Raw genomic sequence first — 19,092 nt, forward strand, 5'->3', positions numbered from 1 at the left:
ATAAATAATCAGCTACGTATTTGAATAGGAGTGTTGAAGTTATAATAAAAAGCTAATATTTCTAGTACATAGAAGAGAAAGAGTTTCGATATGTGTGTTTCATGTCATTTTTAAAAAGCTCGAAGGTATATTAGTTATTTCGCACCAATTCTTACAATATTATTCACATGGCTTATTTTTCAATACAAAATGCTACGTGCAAGTTTTAATTGAGCCCAAGTTTTAAATGAGTACACGTGTGTTCTACGGAGCATATTAAGTTTTCAGCTATTTCTTTGTGCATAAAAAAAACTTTCAAATCCTGGATTACTTCTCCAATTCTCTTTGTCTTCCTCAAATTTCTTCTACCTGCTGGTATGATTTTAATCAATTTTCCCCATGATTTTTTCTATGCATATGATAAATTAAACAATTCTTTTATCTTCAACTTCAATTTTGTAGTTTGTATTTGTTTCTCCTTTTTCTGCTTTTTCAATTAATTTCATCCGACATGCGAATATTTTTGTCGAGATCAATCATGATACTGGTATGGGTATCATGCCTAATTAAAAGGAAGAAAATTTCGGGTATAGTGCTTACTCAAGTTTTATGGGTTCTGTTCATACTTCTTTTTAATCCTCTTCCACTTCAATTTTGTAGTTTTGTATTTGTTTCTCCTTCTTTTGCTCATTCGATTAGTTTCAGCCCACATGGAAATTTCTTGGTTGAGATCAACGGCTTCTCGATCTCAATTCGTTGATGGTATTGATATGGGTATTAAGCCTAATTTAAAAGGAATTTTTTTGGTATAAGTGCTTACTCAAATTTCACGGGTTCTGTTCTTTTTTTTTCTACATCTTTATTTCCTTCCGTGCTTTTTCTAGATTCTCCATACCTTCAAAATTTTGCAATGTCATGGCTGATTTTCCTCATTATTTTTTCCCTTCTTCTAATTTTTGCACTATCTTCTTTTGGGCTCTGTTGATGAAGTTTAATTTTGCAACTTCATGGTTGGTGTGTGTTAAATCGAGCGATAAAATGCATTTTTAAACATGATGCACGCTCAGTTTTGGATTTTATTTGGTTTTTCAGTTGTACGCTTTGAGACTAAACTTCTTATGCTAGATTTGAGAGAGGGGCCATCTAATAAACTTGAATTTAAGAAAAGCGATAGTTTCGACGTGTTGGCTTAAAGTCTTTACAATTGTATTTCAGGATATTTGAGACTTTTCACAATGCTTAATTGAGACACGGCTGTTAAACCTTGGAACATGGCTTTTATCTGAAGATGAATAGCCACATATCAGAACAAGGATGCTCTTTGTTCTGAAACCTTTATGCTCTTTGCTGGTTCGAGTAAAGTTCAGGAAATTCATCAAAATTCTTAATTTCAGGGGTTCTATGGTATTATTCCATCGATCCTATGTCAGTATTCTTGCTTCTTCATTGCTTTATTACTCTTACATGGTTTTTTTAATCTCTTTCTTTTTTCTTTTAGTTGTTTGATTATGTCTGGATACAAGGAAACTCAAACTAGTAGATGCAATCAAACCTTTTCTTTTGCTTTTGTATTTGTGGAATAAAAGGTATGAATCATTAACGCTCATTTTTTTCCTGATTTTTAATGTTTCTAATAGGTTTTCAATATATTTGCCTTGTATTTTGATGATCTAACAAAGTTAATGTCAAGAACCAGATAGAGAACCTGACTCACTTGGATTACACTACATCTAACAGATTCCAACCAAATGTGAACTTGATACAACTTTAGGAGTAGGAACCCAGACAAGGACCTGATACTCTTGTGGGTTCCTCACGGTAGTACAAAGTCAATTGGACACATCTAGAAATGAAGATTCTGCCGCACTGCACTGTTTCCAGCGCCCACTTATTCTCTGATCAACTAAAGTACAATGATTCAAGTTACTCAACTCAAGACAATCTGTGCAGTCTGCACAAGTACCAAATCAGGAACCTGATCCCTTGGTGCTCCCCTGACAGAAGTACAACTCAACTATACATCTGGATCGCAACTGCATAAAGTGACTATCCGCAACTGTAGAAAGAGGAACACAACAGGGACCTGATCCCTCAGAGTTCTCTGACAGAAGTACAAGTCAACTATACAGCTGGAACACAACTGAGTGACTGTCCACAAATGTACAAAGAGAAACACAACAGGGACCTGGTCCCTTAGGGTTCTCTAACAGAAGTACAAAGTCAACTACTGCTTGAAAGCAACTGCAGAAAGTGACTGCTTGCAACAATACAATAGATATAGCAACAGACAGTGAACAGTCAGTTTCCATTGAGATTGGACATCACCATTGTGAATTGATATCACTAAGATAATGTCTTGTGTAGTATAAACCTCATGCAAGGCACAAGATTCTGGTTTAACACTTGCAAATACAAAAACGAAAATTCTTTCAAGTGCTCAAGAACCTCTCTCAAGAACAAAACTCCTTCAACCTCAAGGACCTGATCCAAGATCGAAGACATCTTAAGTCCTTAGGTTGTTGAGTCTTTGTTATGTGTTCTTCATTGTAATTCCTAGTTAGCTTTCTTAGAAGCGTTGTCTTAGGAACAAACCAAAATTCGTAAGCTTTTGAGTTTATGTTGTGACTAGGGATAGTCATAAGCAAAAACCTTTGTAACCGTAGTGTGACAAAGTGGCTTGTGGTGGAAACATCACAAGTTAGTCAAAGCCTTTGTAACCGTAGTGTGACAAAATGGCTTGTATTGAAAATACCACAAATTATTCAAATTCTTTGTAACTAGGATAGTTATAGAGTGGGTTGTGATGAGAGCATCACAAGTTAGTTGAAGCCTTTACAATAGGGTTATTGTAAAGTGGCTTGTAATAGGGAGATTGCAAGTTAGTGAAGTTAAAAGCCTACAGGTGTAGGTCGTGGTTTTTTGATCCCTTGTGTGGGATTTTTCCACGTAAAAATCCTCGGCCTTATTTACATACAGCTTTACTAGCATTTACAGCAGAACCCAACAAAGGACCAGGTACTCTGCTATTTGGTGGGCTCACACAAACTTATCACCTTACCAAATTGATAAATAACCAGATCCCTATATAGTTTGGTTAATTAGTATTTTCAGAGGAAATGCATAGAGAACCCGGTTCTCTATACAGTCTGGTGGACGCACAGTCTCTAACAAGTGGTATCAGAGCAGGTTCTTCCTATTAGGCTAACACCTAGGAAGGATCCTCATGGCTGCTCCACCAACTTTTGAAAAGAGAGAAGCAAAGAAGAAAAAGTACCTGACACTTAAAGCTACTAAAAATGATTCGAGTAAGGAAAACAGTTACATGGCTTACTTAATTAAAAAGTTTCAGAAGATGGTCAGAAAAAATGGAGAAGTGATAAAAAGGGACAGCTCTAACAGATCAAAGAACAATGATCTTTGTTACAAGTGCGGAAAGGCTGGACACTTCATGAAAAATTGTCCTATCTTGAAGGAAGAATTCTCCAAGAACTTCAAGAGAAAAAGTTCGGCTGAATATGACTCAACTTTTGCTTTATTGGCTCGATCAGATGATGATGAAGACAATCACAACAAAGAGGTAATTTTCAGGGATGTTCAGAGAAATCTAAAATCCTATTCTTCAAGAAAACTCATGTCTTTAGCTAATGTATTAATCAATGCATTTCATAGTCTTGTGGAGAATAGGGATTCTTTGACCTTAGAATTAGTAAAATATAAACAAACTAGAGACGACTTAGTGGCTGTAGTTACTGGCCATAAGAAAACCATTGAATTTATTAGAAAAGAAAAGAATGATATTTTGGCAGAAATTACAGACCTAAGGGAAACAATAGTGAAACCCTGGACTAAGTTAAAACCTGAAAAATCTTGAAAAGGAAAGGAGATAGCCAGTGAGGAACACATTAGGCTTGAAAAGGAGTTGAAAGCTACTAGAACTAGGATATGTGGTGAACTCGAGAAAAATAGGTAGCTTCAAGCTGAATTGAAGAGAGTAAATAGGGATCTTGAGAAATCTCTCAAGTGGACCTGCTCCTCAGATGCTATCACTACCATGTACTTCAACAATAGTAGAAACAGGCAGGGAATCGGGTTCCAAAAGGAGAAAACTCCTTACAACCCTCACATCAAGTACGCCACAGTTTTTGATAACTAGCTGTGTACCCACTGTGGGAACAATGGGCACTTCAAAGAAAATTGCCAGGCCAAGGCTCAATATGTTCAGAAAAACAAAGTGTTTGCTGACAAATTGACTGCTAACAGGGGACCAGGTACCGCTCACAAGAAACCATGTTGCATGCATGGACTAGAAAAGCCCTTATCCATCCCTTTCATCATAACAAGGGATCCAAACTAGTTTGAGTTCCTAAATCTAACCCATAATTTAGATGTGCAGGGAACAGTGGGAGGAAGGGGACTGCAATGGATCATGGATAGTAGATGCTCAAAGCATATGACTGGAAATACTATGGATTTTCTCTCACTGAAAGCCCTGCAAGGAAGGGATGTACCCTTTGGAAAATGGAAAGAAGGGGTACATTCTAGGTATGGGGAATAAAACAAGGTAGAAGTTCGTGTCTAAGCTTGTGAGAAGATCTGCTTGAATGCAGTTGATAATGATTCAAAGACATGGCATAAAGGATTGGGGAGGGGGGTACAAGTTTCTCACTTCTGGATATATTTATAAAGAAGGACCTGGTCCATGGTCTATCAAATTCAAAGTTCAAAGAACACGGAGCATGCAATTCCTATGGGAATACTGAGCAGGAGTGAAAAAAAGTGCATGATCAAACCTCTCCTGAACAAAACACCCTATGAGTTGTTCAATGGAAGAAAACCAAAGAAAACTCATCTGAGAACCTTTGGAAGAAAATTCTATGTTCTCAACAACGGGAAGGACCAGCTTGGGAAGTTTGATGCAAAAAGCAATGAAGGAATCCTTCTGGGATAATCCCCTCAAAGCAAAGCCCATAAAGTCTACAACAAAATGTCACACTGTGTGGAAGGAAGTGTTCATGTGCTATTCAACGAGACATCCTCCTCTAAAAAGTAGGAAACAGTGATGATTAAGATAATGAACCACTTTTGGTCCCTAGAAATATCTAGAGTTTCAAATGGGAAGGCTGATTTGATGATTAAGATGAAGGAGACAGGTGAGAGACAATGCAACATCCTGTTCTACTTTTCAAGAGGAACATGGTACTTCCATCATTACCCCTAAAGCAGAAGAAAGAGTTGGAGATGCAGTGCAATGCACTCCCAAGTAACAGAACAAAGAGTGCAGGGAAATCCATTTAACTTACCTAGGTTCTCTACAAATCAAACTTCAGTCCCAAATTAGAAAAACAAAAGCTCCCATTCACTTGATAATATAACCACCCCCTTGATTCTGGAGTTCAAACAAGATCAAAAACCAAAAATTCCCTAGCCTTCTCAGCATTTCTATCCCAAATAGAACCCTAAAAAATATCAAGGAAGCCTTGTAGGATGCAGACTGGATTACTGAAATGCAAGAGGAACTGCATCAACTTGAAAGAAACAAGGTATGGCACCTGGTACCTAGACCCTCAGACAGAACCATCATAGGGACCAGGTGGGTATTCAGGAATGAGCTGGATGAACATAGAAATGCTACGAAGGAACAAAGCAAGGCTTGCTGTCCAAGGATTCAATCAAGAGGAAGGGATCGATAGACTTTTGGCCAAGTAGCTCGGATGGAAGCCATTAGGATCCACATTGCCTTTTCTTCACATATGGAATTTACCTTATTCTAAAAAAATGTGAAGAGTGACTTCCTGAATGGTTTTCTCAAAGAAGAAGTCTATATCAAGCTACCTCCAGGCTTTTGAACGTCATGTATATCCTGGACATGTATTCAAATTGGATAAGGCGCTGTACGGATTGAAGCATTCCCCTTGAGCATGGTATGAGAGACTATCCAGTTTCTCATGGAAAATGGCTTCACAAGAGGAAAGATTGACAATACATTGTCTTTGAAGAAACAGGGAAGGAACTCATTGATCAGATTTATGTGGATGACATCATATTTGGAGCTACAACTAACTCATTATGTGAAGAATTTGCTAAACTCAAGGGAAGTGAGTTTGAAATGAGCATGATGGGGGAACTGAATATCTTCCTAGGTCTTCAAGTGAAGCAGTCCATAAAGGGAATATGTATTAGTTAGCAGAAATACATCAAAGAACTCTTGAAAAGGTGTAATATGGAAGCATAGGAATCATTGGATATATACTCTACCTTACTGCCAGCAGACCAGACATTGTATTTAGTATGAGATTATGTGCAAGGTTCCAATCAAATTCTAAGGAATCTCATCTGAAGGCTGCTAACAGAATTCTGATATTTTAAGGGCACACAGAACCTGGTTCTGTCCTATCCTTCAGCTGAAGCAGAATATGTTGCAGTTGCCTCGTGATGTGCTCATTCAATGTGGATCAAGCAACAATTGGAAGATTTTGTTGCACAAAAGATCAACAGATATCTTCACCAAAGCTCTAAGCATGGAACACTTTGAGAAACATGATGGCGCTGGGATTACTTAAACCTAATTGAGAACCTGGTTCTGCTGACATGGCTATGATGGTCACACTAAGGTAAAATTGGCTAAAGTGTTTTCTAACTAGGCCTAACTCACATCTATACCGTTGCAAGTAAACACACATGATGATCATAGAAGCTAAAGGTACAGTGTTGAACTTCGGATGAGAGCTGCAAAAACCCTTTTACAAAAATAGGTCAGGAACCTGGTTCCTGCACCACATATTAGTAGTAATGTGTTTTTTGCATGCTTGTTCAAAAAAAAGGATAGCAAATTAATTCAACTGCCACATCATCCGACTTTTCACACCAACAGTTCTAAACCATTGTCTCCCTTTGCATCTTTTTAATTTTCCTTCAGAACTCTCTACCACTTCTCTCGCCATGGCCAACGAATAATCGTCTTTTTCTCTTGCCATCAACATTACTCCTACATATCCTCATCCCTTAATACCATCACCAGAAACCTATTTCTTCACTATCACTGATACTACTGTACCCAACAGGTTGCCTCCTCATCTCTAGGCACCTCTACTCATCCATCAAACCATGTCTCACTTCCATATGTTGCAAAACCTACTTCTCTTCTGTTCCTAAATCTCAGGGGGAAGAAACTCCATTCTTAGGGAATGAAAGGACTCTGGTGCTTTTTGAGTCTCCGGTTCAGGACACCGTCACAAAAGAACCTGTTGAAGAACCTGATTCTCTTTTAGCTGAAACAAACCAGGTGGTTGTGGAAGAAAGAAGCTTTTGATTCTGCCTTGCAGAGGAGTAAGCAGAGTATTAAAAAAAGAAGAAGAGGTTGATGAAATAGGGGGAAGTTGTGGCTGATAAACACTTTCCAGTGGTTGTGGCTGATAAAGATAATGTGGAGGAACCTAGTTCCTTAGTGAAAAGATCTACAAAAGGTTGTGGCTGAGAAGGATTTGTTTGAGGGTGACATTGTGGCTGTTGCAAGAAGGAATGGGAAGTTTATTGAAATATCTAGAAAATAAAAGTGGGAAATTGTGGGAGAACCTGGTTCAATGAAGACCTTTCTAAGTGACAGTAGCCTTGGACAGGAGATTTAACTCAGAAAAAGTCTTGTGGGGTCGCACACTTGCTCGACAAATCTAGGAGATGGAAAGTATGAGACAAGTTCTGGACTTAGGCAACTAATGGAGAACCTGAGGGAGAAATTGCTTGACTAACAGTTGTTTGCAACTACCCGCATGGACATAGCTCTCAAAACCATTGCTGCCTCCTCTTCCAAGCCTCCCTCTTATAGTGCCCCCTAGGATCCTCTCAGTGGACAGTTATCTTTTGCTCTGATGATTTTATGGTTGTTGTTTTTCTTTTTGTTTGTCTTTTTGTGATGGCATGTTGCATTTCATCGTTGTTGCTCCTGTTGAAACAGACACATTTCTTATCAATAAAATAGCTCTTCTTTTTCTTGTACAATGCTTGTTTTCCCTTTTGCTTCTCTTTTCTATCATGATTGTGTGCACATATGTGGCATGAGTTAGCTTTATTGGACTTCTTTATGTCTCTTTGTCTGACTGTGTCTTTTTGTTGATGCCAAAATGGGGAAAAATAGAGTCAGGGGGAACATATGACATATGTCGGGGGGAAGAATAGAGTCAAGGGGAACATATGCAGTAGCATGTACCTTATCCAGTTAAATCAAATAGTCATCAATGTTAAAAGTTTGTCATCATCAAAAAGGGGAAAATTGATGGGCTTAAGGTCTTTTAATCTATGTTTTGATGATCTATCAAACTTTTTGTCTGGAACCAGATAAAAGACCAAGAATGATAGTAAAAAGTCAGGGGAACATATGGGGAAACATGTGTAAGTAAGGGCATAAAGTCAGGGGGAACTTGTCGTCTCCTGTTATTCAATCTAATTCTCTGAACTCAAACGCCTCATTTTCAATGCTAAGTTTGTCATCATCAAAAAGGGAAAATTGATTGGTTTTCAATATCTTTGCCTTGTGTTTTGATGATCTAACAAATTTAATGTCAAGAAATAGATAGGGAGCCTGACTCACTTGGATTACACTGCATCTAACGAATTCCAGCCAAATATGAACTTGCTATAGCTTCAGGAGGTAGGAACCCAGACAAGGACCTGATACTCTTGTGGGTTCCTCATGGCAGTACAAAGTCAATTGGACACAGCGGGTTCCTCACGGCAGTACAAAGTCAATTGGATACAACTGGAAACGATGATTCTGCCGCACTGCACTGTTTCCAGCGCCCACTTATTCTCTGATCAACTAAAGTACAATGATTCAAGTTACTCAAATCAAGACAATCTGTGCAGTGTGCACAAGTACCAGATCAGGAACTTGATCCCTTGGTGCTCCCCTGACAGAAGTACAAGTCAACTATACAGCTGGATCGCAACTGCAGAAAGTGACTGTCCGCAACTGTACAAAGAGGAACACAACAGGGACCTGATCCCTTAGGGTTCTCTGATAGAAGTACAAGTCAACTATACAGCTAGAACACAACTGAGTGACTGTCCATAACTGTACAAAGAGGAACACAACAGGGACCTGGTCCCTTAGGGTTCTCTAACAGAAGTACAAAGTCAACTACTGCTGGAAATCAACTGCAGAAAGTGACTGCTTGCAACAATACAATAGATATAGCAACAGACAGTGAACAGTCAGTTTCCATTGAGATTGGACATCACCATTGTGAATTGATATCACTAAGATAATGTCTTGTGTAGTATAAACCTCATGCAAGGCACAAGATTCTGGTTTAACACTTGCAAATACAAAAACGAAAATTCTTTCAAGTGCTCAAGAACCTCTCTCAAGAACAAAACTCCTTCAACCTCAAGGACCTGATCCAAGATCGAAGACATCTTAAGTCCTTAGGTTGTTGAGTCTTTGTTATGTGTTCTTCATTGTAATTCCTAGTTAGCTTTCTTAGAAGCGTTGTCTTAGGAACAAACCAAAATTCGTAAGCTTTTGAGTTTATGTTGTGACTAGGGATAGTCATAAGCAAAAACCTTTGTAACCGTAGTGTGACAAAGTGGCTTGTGGTGGAAACATCACAAGTTAGTCAAAGCCTTTGTAACCGTAGTGTGACAAAGTGGCTTGTGGTGGAAATACCACAAGTTTGTCAAATTCTTTGTACCTAGGATAATTATAGAGTGGCTTGTGATGAGAGCATCACAAGTTAGTTGAAGTCTTTGCAATAGAATTATTGTAAAGTGACTTGTAATAGGGAGATTGCAAGTTAGTGAAGTTAAAAGCCTACAGGTGTAGGTCGTGATTTTTTGATCTCTTGTGTGAGATTTTTCCACTTAAAAATCATCGGCCTTATTTACATACAACTTTACTAGCATTCACAGCAGAACCCCACAAAGGACCAGGTACTCTGCTATTTGGTGGGTTCAGACAAACTTATCACTGTACAAAACTGATAAAGGACCAGATCCCTATACAGTTTGGTTCATCAGTATTTTCAGAGGAAATACATAGAGAACCCGGTTCTCTATACAGTCTGGTGGACGCACAGTCTCTAACAGTTTCCTTATCATAGTAGCTGAATCGAAAGTGACAATGAAAATAAGAAGAGAAATAAGATTTGGGTCAGATTGATGTTATCACTTTCTGTATGTTTTTTGTATTCAATTTCAATTTGTGTCACTATTTCGGCATCCGATTTATGTAATTTATGGTTTTTTAATTCTATTATTGCCTCTTTTTGTTAATCTTTTCCTTCTCTGTCATCTTTAATTTTGTGGAAAGCTGGATGGAATACGAGCTTGTTGGAAGCTATTAGCATATGCCGATCTGAGAACTTTAGAAACGTATTTGTTGCCTGAGGTGATAAAAACATTTTATTTGACCTTCAACAATATTGAAAAAAAAAAAATCTCCAAAAGTGAATTATAGTAATAGAAATAGGATTTGATAGTATTTATATCCGATGGTAGCACACACACATTCTCCAGCTTTGAGGCTCATTAAGTTCACTTTGTTTGCTTTCATCCTGACAGTTGAAAGGCGTACTCTTTTTTTTTTTTTTTTTTTTTTATTTTTTATCTTCTTAAAGTTTATCTACGCTCTTGAATCTTGATGTTCTGGGAAGTACCAAAATAAGAATAAACAAAAGAATATTTTTTGTTGCTGACATAATATAAATTGGTGGTGGATGTCTTGCTGATTTGGTTGACTGTGATGTTAGTTAATCTGTACGTTAACCATCCTATTTAGATTAAAAAAATGTTCTTCTTCATTCTGAAGTAAATAGATTTAATAAGTTGGATATGGTTTATGGAAGGAACTGTATATTGTTGTAATTTCTTTTGTTTGCAGGTCAACCATAACCAGATGCAGAAGATGAGACACTACTCCCAAAAGTGAAGGTGGGAAGTAAATCTATCAGAGAAAGAGAACATATAAAGGAACTCAGAAAGAAGTGATGTCATGCTGCAGGTTTAAACTGCTTCTCTTCTTGTAGTTAGAGATACTACTACTACTTCCAACAACATCCAGATATATTTAAAAAGTATTATTAGGCAGAGTCGAGTCATATAATTTCTGTATCGATTTGATTTTTTTTCCTAAGTGTTGCTTCATTTTAGATAAACAGGCAGCATATAAAAGGATTTACGAGGTCATACATTCCCCATGGATCCAATTTAAACCATCTTGGATATGATATCTGTCAAGATGTCCTAGCATTTGCAGAGGCTGGAATTTGAGGCTTGCGCTAAGTGATGATACATTTGACAAATGTATTTGCTGGTGGTGTGGATCATCTGTACAGGGTAGAGTGGCTTTTATGAGAAATCACGCCGAATGGCATAACTGATTCCGCTGGAAAACCGCTCAAAGAAAGCACTGGTGGTTGAATGCGGATGACCCTTTCAGTACCTGGTTGTGCATATGTCGTAGTGAAGCTTTATAAGCTCATCCCCAAAGATAGAACTTATTCCTGTGCACCAAGTAAGTTTCACCATTACTTGAGTCTTACTTATTTAAATTTTCTGGTGATGCTCGACACACATTGACATTGTAGTTATGCATTCATTTAGTCATTAATTCAATTCGAGTTATGAAAAGATATGTCAGAAAGATTGGACGGTAACACATGGTGCTATGTGTAAGCTGCTCATTATTTGATTCTTATTCAATTTGTTTTTGGTGCAGCAAGCATGTACTACAACTTTAACTCAGTGTCTGACGTTCTTGAGATAATGCAGGTATGTGAAATTTTTGTGCTCGTACTTTTTTCTTCCTAGCATTAGAGAGAAAATGAATAACATAGTTGATATACTACACGCAGATGAATATTGTATCTTATCGTGCATATTCCCATTTTCTTATCCAAATCTAATAAATACAACAGTTTCAAACCCACTTTCACAATTGCATGTAGTTGTTGCACATTTTAGTTTAGTTTAGTTTAGTTCATACCGCAACAATGTTGATATCATGAATCAGAATAACGTTTTTGTGATAACGAGAGTCGGAATAGTGTCCGTAGCAGCTGCTTCTCTAAATATCTTACTGTCACAATCCTAAAATCGACCCGATCGTGATGGCGCATATCATAAAACTAGGTCAGCCGACACAATTCCCAAATTAACCATTAATCAATAAGAATCATTTTTTAAGGCTTTAATTAAACAAATATTTTATATTATAAGCCTAAATAAACAGTGCGGAAATAATCTACAAGCCCGACATCGGGGTGTCACAAGTCACGAGCATCTACTAAGGTCTAAATACCACGAAAAGTCTGAAAGTGTACTAAATACAGTCTAATGAAAACAAGAGGGAGAAAAGCTGTGCTGCGAACGCCGAACAACTACCTTGCTAAACTCTGATGACTCTGCCTCTGACCCGCTACCGGGTTCAGAAATACCTGAATATGCACACAAGGTGCAGGGTGTAATGTGAGTACTCTAACTGAGTAAGTAATAAAGGTAAATGAAAGCTGAGCAGTAAGAAAATACGTAAACCACGTCACAACGCTACAACAAAGGCAAGATATTTCCAACACAGTACAGAAATCATTTGTGAGCACGTGATTTTTAACCTATGAGAACTACTTCCAAAAATTCAAAATAAAATGGTTTTGTGTTGTTTGTGATTTATTTGTATTTTGTCTGTGCATGTTTATTTCTACTCTAATTAAGAAAAATACAAAAATATGTGTTGCATGTGCATTTAGGATTTAATTTTACAATTTAGGAAATAATTAAACAAACAAGTTTGTTTTACAAAATGGAAAAATCACAAAAAAATATGTACTTTGCATTCTTATATTTAATGTCCGAATTATGTGATTTTATCTTTATTTGATGTTTAATTTCGTGTGATAGCTATTATTAAGAGTTAATGTTTTAGTTAATTGTCAATTTTATAATTTAATTAGGATTTTTAGTTGAAAAGGAATTAAAAGAAAATGAAAGAAAAAGAAGAAAAGAGTGAAAATTGGGCCAATTTCAGTGCAAAAAACAAATCAGGCCCAAATCACCCATGAACCAGGTCCAGTTTGGCCTGGCCAGAAACGTCTTAAAACAACGTCGTTTGGTCACTCTTAATCAAGGCCGTTGGATTAAATCGATCCAACGGCTGAGATTCAATCTCTCTTACCCATTCCCTGGCCCGACCCATTCCCTGGTTCAAACCGCCCCAGTACTACTCAAAACGACGCCGTGCCTATTAAGTGAATTGATCCAGGCCGCTGATCGTGCTTGATCCAACGGCCAGGATTAAAACACCCCCTCCGTATATAACCCTAATCCCTTACCCCACGCCCCAAAGCCATACCCCCCCTCACCTCTTCGTCTCTGAGCTTCAGAGACCAAACAAATCCCCCGCCTCTTGCCACCGTGCACCGCCCACCGAAAATCGCCTCACAGCGGTTCCGGTGGTCCAAACGACCCCATCTTTTCACCACTGATACCCCTCGACCTCCCCATTCCGAATCCCTAACTCTTATCTCTCGAATCCCAGCCATGTGCTTCGAATATTAGATCGAAAATCAGGCCGGAACCCTATCTCGTCCAATAGCCTCCAATTTCACACCACAACTTCCCCAAGACTTCCTCGTTATAGTCCCACGCTCAGTTTTCTTCGAATCACCCCCGAGCTCCTCGAATCTTAGATCGAAGGAATCGACCTAAACCCTAATCCGTTCAAATACCACCAAACTCACACCCTGCCACCCCCTGACCTCCCTCGTTCCCAAACCACCCTTAGTTTGCGTCGAATCACCACAGAAAGTCTCGAATCAAAAGTCTTAGAGTGGTGATCTGAAGCTAGTTCAGAGACTGAGGTCAAAATGGACCTTAGTTGAATGTGTTCTCATTCAGGAACACTCGACTAGGGTCCTCTTGTCCCCAAGTCCAAAAGGCATCGGAGGTTCGAACCCAGGCCCCGTTTAATTGGTAGGTTTTCGTTTTATCTTCTTTCTTTGTTCATTAAATTCATCCTTTACTCCTTTCTTATTTTTTTTGTCTAAATTCGAATGTTTTGTGCTTACTCTGTATTTTGTTTCTTCTTTGTTTTCCTGAATGATTCGAATCAGTCAGTATTAGTAAGTTTTGTATAAACTGTAGCTATTCCCGTAATTGCTCGCTATTACTGTTAGTTCAAAGTATGTCATCTGTGATCGCCCCTCACTTTGTATATGAATTCAGTGTTTTCATTCAATGTATTTACAATGTTGTTCTTATTTAGGTTTAACATGGAATTATGTTTAGTTTATTCCCTAAATCATTGTTCTTATGTTGATGCCATTTGATCTGATTTAAATTCTAGTTTGAACGGTCATTTGAATTTGAATTGAATTGGTTATAGCTGAAAGATGTAGTATAGATTAAAGGGTTTAAGGTAGGGCGTTAAATCACAGGATTTTTCAGGGGTATTTTAGGGTTTTAAAAGGCTTGAAATGTTTAGTGTTAGTGGTCTGACCGTAAGGGTACTTAATTGACCATTAAACTAATACTTTGTCTAGTAGTAGTGGCTTGGGAAACATAATAGCATGGGGGATTAATTGAATATTATAAGCTGCCCATGCCTTTGGACACAAGACACTTGATAATGGGCTGTAAGAGAATATCATGGGCAAAAAAATGGTGGTGGTATTAGTTTAAGTGTTTCAAGAGGGCCGTGAAGGGGGTCAGTTTTTGGTGATATAAATAAAAGCATTCAAGACCAGAAAAGGGCTGGTTTTTTAGACCAGATAATCAGCTCTCTTGAGGTTTTTTTTGGGGGACAGAGATAGGGGGCTGGTTTTGGGGAGCAAAAAATCAGTTTCTCTTTGGATTTTATTTTAGTCTGGGCTTGGATCTCTTTGGGTCTGGTTTGGCTCTTCTTTTAGGCAGACTTTAGAAGAGAAAGTAATCTGAAAAGGGAGGGAAAGGAGTTCAAAGTTTAAATAGGTTTTGAGATGGTTTAAGATGAGTTTGGGTGTAGTGTTGCAGTAGTGTGTTTTTTCTGATTTCCTTTCTGAGGTCGTTTGAGCTGTTGAAGTTTGAGTTTCTGGTTTTAACTGGTTTCAAATCCACTTGGGTCTGCTGCATATGCCACTAGCTGTTGGTTCTGCTGTTTTGTATTGCTACTGGTGCTGCTGATCCTCTTCTTCCTCTTCTTGTATTGTCAATACCAGGTACACTTCGAGACTTTGATGTAGCACCTCGTATCGAATGTGAAATAGAAATGAAGCAAGTTTCCTGCTGCGGAATTATAGTGAAAAACTTCTGTTGCATATATGGATAATTAGTTTATGATGCGTGTATTTGTCCACTGTAGTTAAGTATTCTAAACTCCAATGGACTGTGATGGACGGTTTGTTTTAATTCGTGGACTGTGTTGGACTGTTATAATAGATTCTAGAATTTAGAACATCAATCTGATTTAATTAAACTAATTAGATGTGTATTCCTGGAAGCATAAGAGTTCTATAGCTAACAATCTGATTTAACTTGTGTTGATTAATGGAATCTCAGTTTTCTTTCATATATATTCCTCTAAATTGTTTTTTTCTAGGATATATTTGATTTTGAAATTAGTATGACGGCCACTTTAAGTTTGATGGCCCGGACTTCATTGTTATAGTATAAGCGTTGGTAATTCTGGATTAATAGTTCATAGCAGTAGTTAATCGAATTGAACATGCCTTATTAATAAGACTGCTTTGAATCTGCTCGTAGATGTTAGTAGAATCAAATAATTGAGCCGTTTAGTCCAAAAACGCGATCCCTCATTAGGAATCACCACTAGTTAAACAGGTGGAGTAAGCTGAATTTTAATATGAGATTCAAATGGTCAATTGTTCCTTAGTTTGAGTAGATAAACGTGATTCTCCCTTCTCATAATTTGTTGATTGCACATTAAATAACTTGATGTTGTTCCAGTGATTCTACGTTCAACTAGAATTGATGTTGAGGTCAATGGTCCACTTTAGACATTTTGGGCTTCGGTACTGTCGCAAACGGCCCAGGTCTAGCTCTGATTGCATGCTCATTTGGACCTGGGCCCAGATCTATAGTTGGTTTGCTCTATGTACACACTTAGATAAGGGTCTATTTATATGGACTGCATTGAGAACCTAAGGCGAATAAAATTTGATTTCGTATGAGTTTAATAGACCCATGTTTTCTAATTCTTAAATAATGCAAAATTAATTAGGATCTTCTTCTTTGTTCTAGAGGCAAATAAAAATAGAAAATTATAGATTGCTTTAGGATTGGGCCTTTAAATAAAAATGACAAGATGAGCCTCGCCAAATAAAGCACTGAGATTGCGGGGCCCTCGATAATTGTATATATTAAAATACTTAGATTTCGGGACAGATCGTTTAGCGAGTTTCACGGCCATTTCCTAAAATAACAACGCGTTAGTCTCTTTAGGCGCGTACTTTAAATAATATTAGCTTCTTAAACGCGGGTGCACATTTATGTGACCCAAGTCCAAATCCCAATGGAGTCGAAATGTGTCGCTAATCACGGGTACATGGATTGTGACGTGGTTCGAGATGCATTTCCACGACGTTGCAAATTCTTTTTTTTTTAAAAAAATGAACGAGACGAGCCTCGACAAACAGAAATACACAAGCTGCGGGGCCCTCTATACGTGTTGGTAAAATTACTTAGACTTCGGGATGGGCCGTTTAACAAAGTTTCACGGCCTTACCCAAAATGATAATATGCTAGTCGCTTTAGGCGCGCCTTTAATAATTTACTTTCTTAAACTCGGGTGCACATTTATGTGACCCAAATCCAAATCTCAACGGAGTCGAAATGTGTCGATAACCATGAGTACATTGGTGTGACGTGGTTCGAGATACGTTTTCACAACGTTGCAATTATCTGTTAAAATAATAATGATAATAATAAAAGCGGTACACAGTTAAAATTTGCACATAGGTTCAACATGTATTAAAATCAGATAAATAAGCCGAATATGACAGTTGAGCAATCGTACTAGAACCACGGAACTCGGGAATGCCTAACACCTTCTCCCGGGTTAACAGAATTCCTTACTTGGATTTCTGGTTCGCGGACTGTAATACAGAGTCAATCTTTTCCTTAATTCGGGATTCAACCGGTGACTTGGGACACCATAAATCTCCTAAGTGGCGACTCTGAAATAAATAAAATAAATCCCGTTTCGATTGTCCTTTAATTGGAAAAACTCCCTCTGCGCCCCTACGGGCGCGGGTGAAAAAGGAGGTGTGATAGGTCTAGCGACTCTGCTGGGGAGTGGAAGGTCCTCGCCTTCTGGTTCAGGGTTCGAGAATTTGAGCTTGGAATAATTGTTATAATTGGCTTTGTTTATTATCTGATTTTTACATGTTTGGGCCTAATGTGCTAAATTCTGCTTTTACCGCTTTGATATTATCTGAACTGTATATAATTTGTGTCGAAACCCTTCTCTTCTTACCTTCGGGGATGTGCTTGCTGGTCGAGACTCCCTATTATGTTAGTGTCATACCTTGGAATAAGAAAGAGGCCGGACAAGTTACAAAGTCGGACGATCCCGTGGGTCCCCGGTACGTAGCCCCCTCCTCGACTCGAGTTGTCCGCTCGGGTACACAGTCTAGAACAAATACCCAGGTTACGAACCTAGAATAACTTAGCTTCATGTCGGATCCCTAGTAGGAACGTTTGTTTGCATCGTGTACATTTGATTTTGGAGGCTCAACACAGGGGTTGAGTCTGTCTAGGACAGGTTTACCAAAACGACAAAAGACCATCCTGATGCATCCAACTTGCTACCCGTGCATTTGTTTGCTTCGGACTTGCATACTGACCGGCTTTTGAATACTTTGAGTAAAGAGAGATAGAGGTAGTTAATCGCCTGTTCTAAAAAAATCAATGTCCAAATAGCGTCGAAACTCTGTTGAATTTTTGAGAAAATGAAAAAAAGAAAGAGGGTTTTGTTTATGAAAAATGGTTTTATTTGCCATTGGAAAGAGTCTTGTTTTCAAAAGAAGTTTGTTTTATCTACTCGAACTACGCCGGTTTGATTCTCACAGGGTGCGGGATACGTAGGCAACCCTCATCGGGTCCAACCTCCCCTTTTACAAAAATAGCCAAAAATGTCAAATTTTAATTGTCAACATAAATAAGTCGGGTGATGCCATTTTTGGCAAGAATAGCCGAATGTTCCCGAAAGGGACGCCGGAAGGCTGACTTTGCATAAACGGCCACTTTTAGTCATTTTTGGAATTTTGACCGGTTGACTCACCCAGCTTTAAAAGCTTCATTCTCGAAGTGCTGAAAAGCCGTGTGCGGAGCCGGATCTTTCTTTTAATCTGTGAAAAATTAAAAAATAGCCAATTGGTTGAGTCAAAATTTTTTTATTTTTTGCTCAAATCACCTTAATAAATGTGCAGGATGAGCACGATGCAAAATGAACCTTTTTCAATAATGACTAAAATCCCTTTCAAGTTGCGACTATGGTGGGATGATTTAGGTGGTGAAGGGCAAGATGAGGTCAAGAAATATCTAAAAGGTCTTACGGGTTTACTAGAAATCCAGCCTCGGGGGGATATCATAAGAGCTTTGGTCACCTGCTGGGACCCGACACACAATGTCTTCCACTTCTCCGATTTTGAACTCACTCCGACTTTGGAGGAAATAGCCGGGTACATCGGAAATGCTGAAGTTCCGTTGAGGCAAAAATACTTGGTTGCTCCAAGAGCTTTCACTGTGCATCGGTTTTTAGATTCATTAAAGATACCCAAGACAGTCCATAACCCAGATTTGGCCGTAGGGTTTTGTAATCCGCGCTTCATATACGACAGATACGGTCATGTCGGAGGATTCAACAACCTGGGTAACAAGTTATGCAGCAAAAGTAACCGTCAGAAATGGGACGAGCATAGACGAGTGGCTTTTATGATAACCTTTTTGGGCCTTTTGGTATTTCCAAGGAAAGACGGAAACATTGATCTGAAAATAGTCGGGATCGTCAGTACCTTGCTCATTCAAGATGAAAGCACTCTTGCGCCTATAATACTATCTGATATTTTCCAAGCTCTCACAGCCTGCAAAGCCAGAGGGAACTTTTTCGAGGGGTGTAACTTGTTGCTA

At 38.4% G+C, this 19,092-nt stretch overlaps 1 protein-coding gene across 8 annotated transcripts; it reads left to right on the top strand.

Moving 5' to 3' along the window:
• The first annotated feature begins 216 nt into the window (after window positions 1-216).
• LOC107817117 (uncharacterized) lies at window positions 217-15,543 on the top strand. 8 transcript variants are annotated; one of them, XM_075225357.1, is made up of 8 exons: window positions 217-354; window positions 1,195-1,404; window positions 1,478-1,565; window positions 1,717-3,556; window positions 10,853-10,972; window positions 11,122-11,485; window positions 11,690-11,742; window positions 15,162-15,543. In XM_075225357.1, the coding sequence occupies exons 4-5, from the start codon at window positions 3,203-3,205 to the stop codon at window positions 10,898-10,900; spliced, it is 402 nt and encodes a 133-aa protein (XP_075081458.1). In that variant the 5' UTR covers window positions 217-354; window positions 1,195-1,404; window positions 1,478-1,565; window positions 1,717-3,202; the 3' UTR covers window positions 10,901-10,972; window positions 11,122-11,485; window positions 11,690-11,742; window positions 15,162-15,543. The 8 variants fall into 8 exon arrangements, 3 of the variants coding, with proteins under 3 accessions (XP_075081458.1, XP_075081457.1, XP_075081459.1); XM_075225356.1 differs by having other exon boundaries at window positions 1,195-1,383; XM_075225358.1 differs by having other exon boundaries at window positions 1,195-1,383; window positions 11,130-11,485.
• Window positions 15,544-19,092: the final 3,549 nt, after the last annotated feature.

The sequence above is a fragment of the Nicotiana tabacum genome, chromosome 11, assembly GCF_000715075.1.
Source record: "Nicotiana tabacum cultivar K326 chromosome 11, ASM71507v2, whole genome shotgun sequence".
Classification (NCBI taxonomy): domain Eukaryota; kingdom Viridiplantae; phylum Streptophyta; class Magnoliopsida; order Solanales; family Solanaceae; genus Nicotiana; species Nicotiana tabacum.

Coding starts and splice junctions, on each gene's coding strand:
- LOC107817117 (XM_075225357.1), top strand. CDS start 3,203: ATGGCTGCTCCACCAACTTTTGAAAAGAGAGAAGCAAAGAAGAAAAAG. Junction 3,557..10,852: donor AAGACAATCACAACAAAGAG/GTAATTTTCAGG, acceptor TTTTGTTTGCAG/GTCAACCATAACCAGATGCA.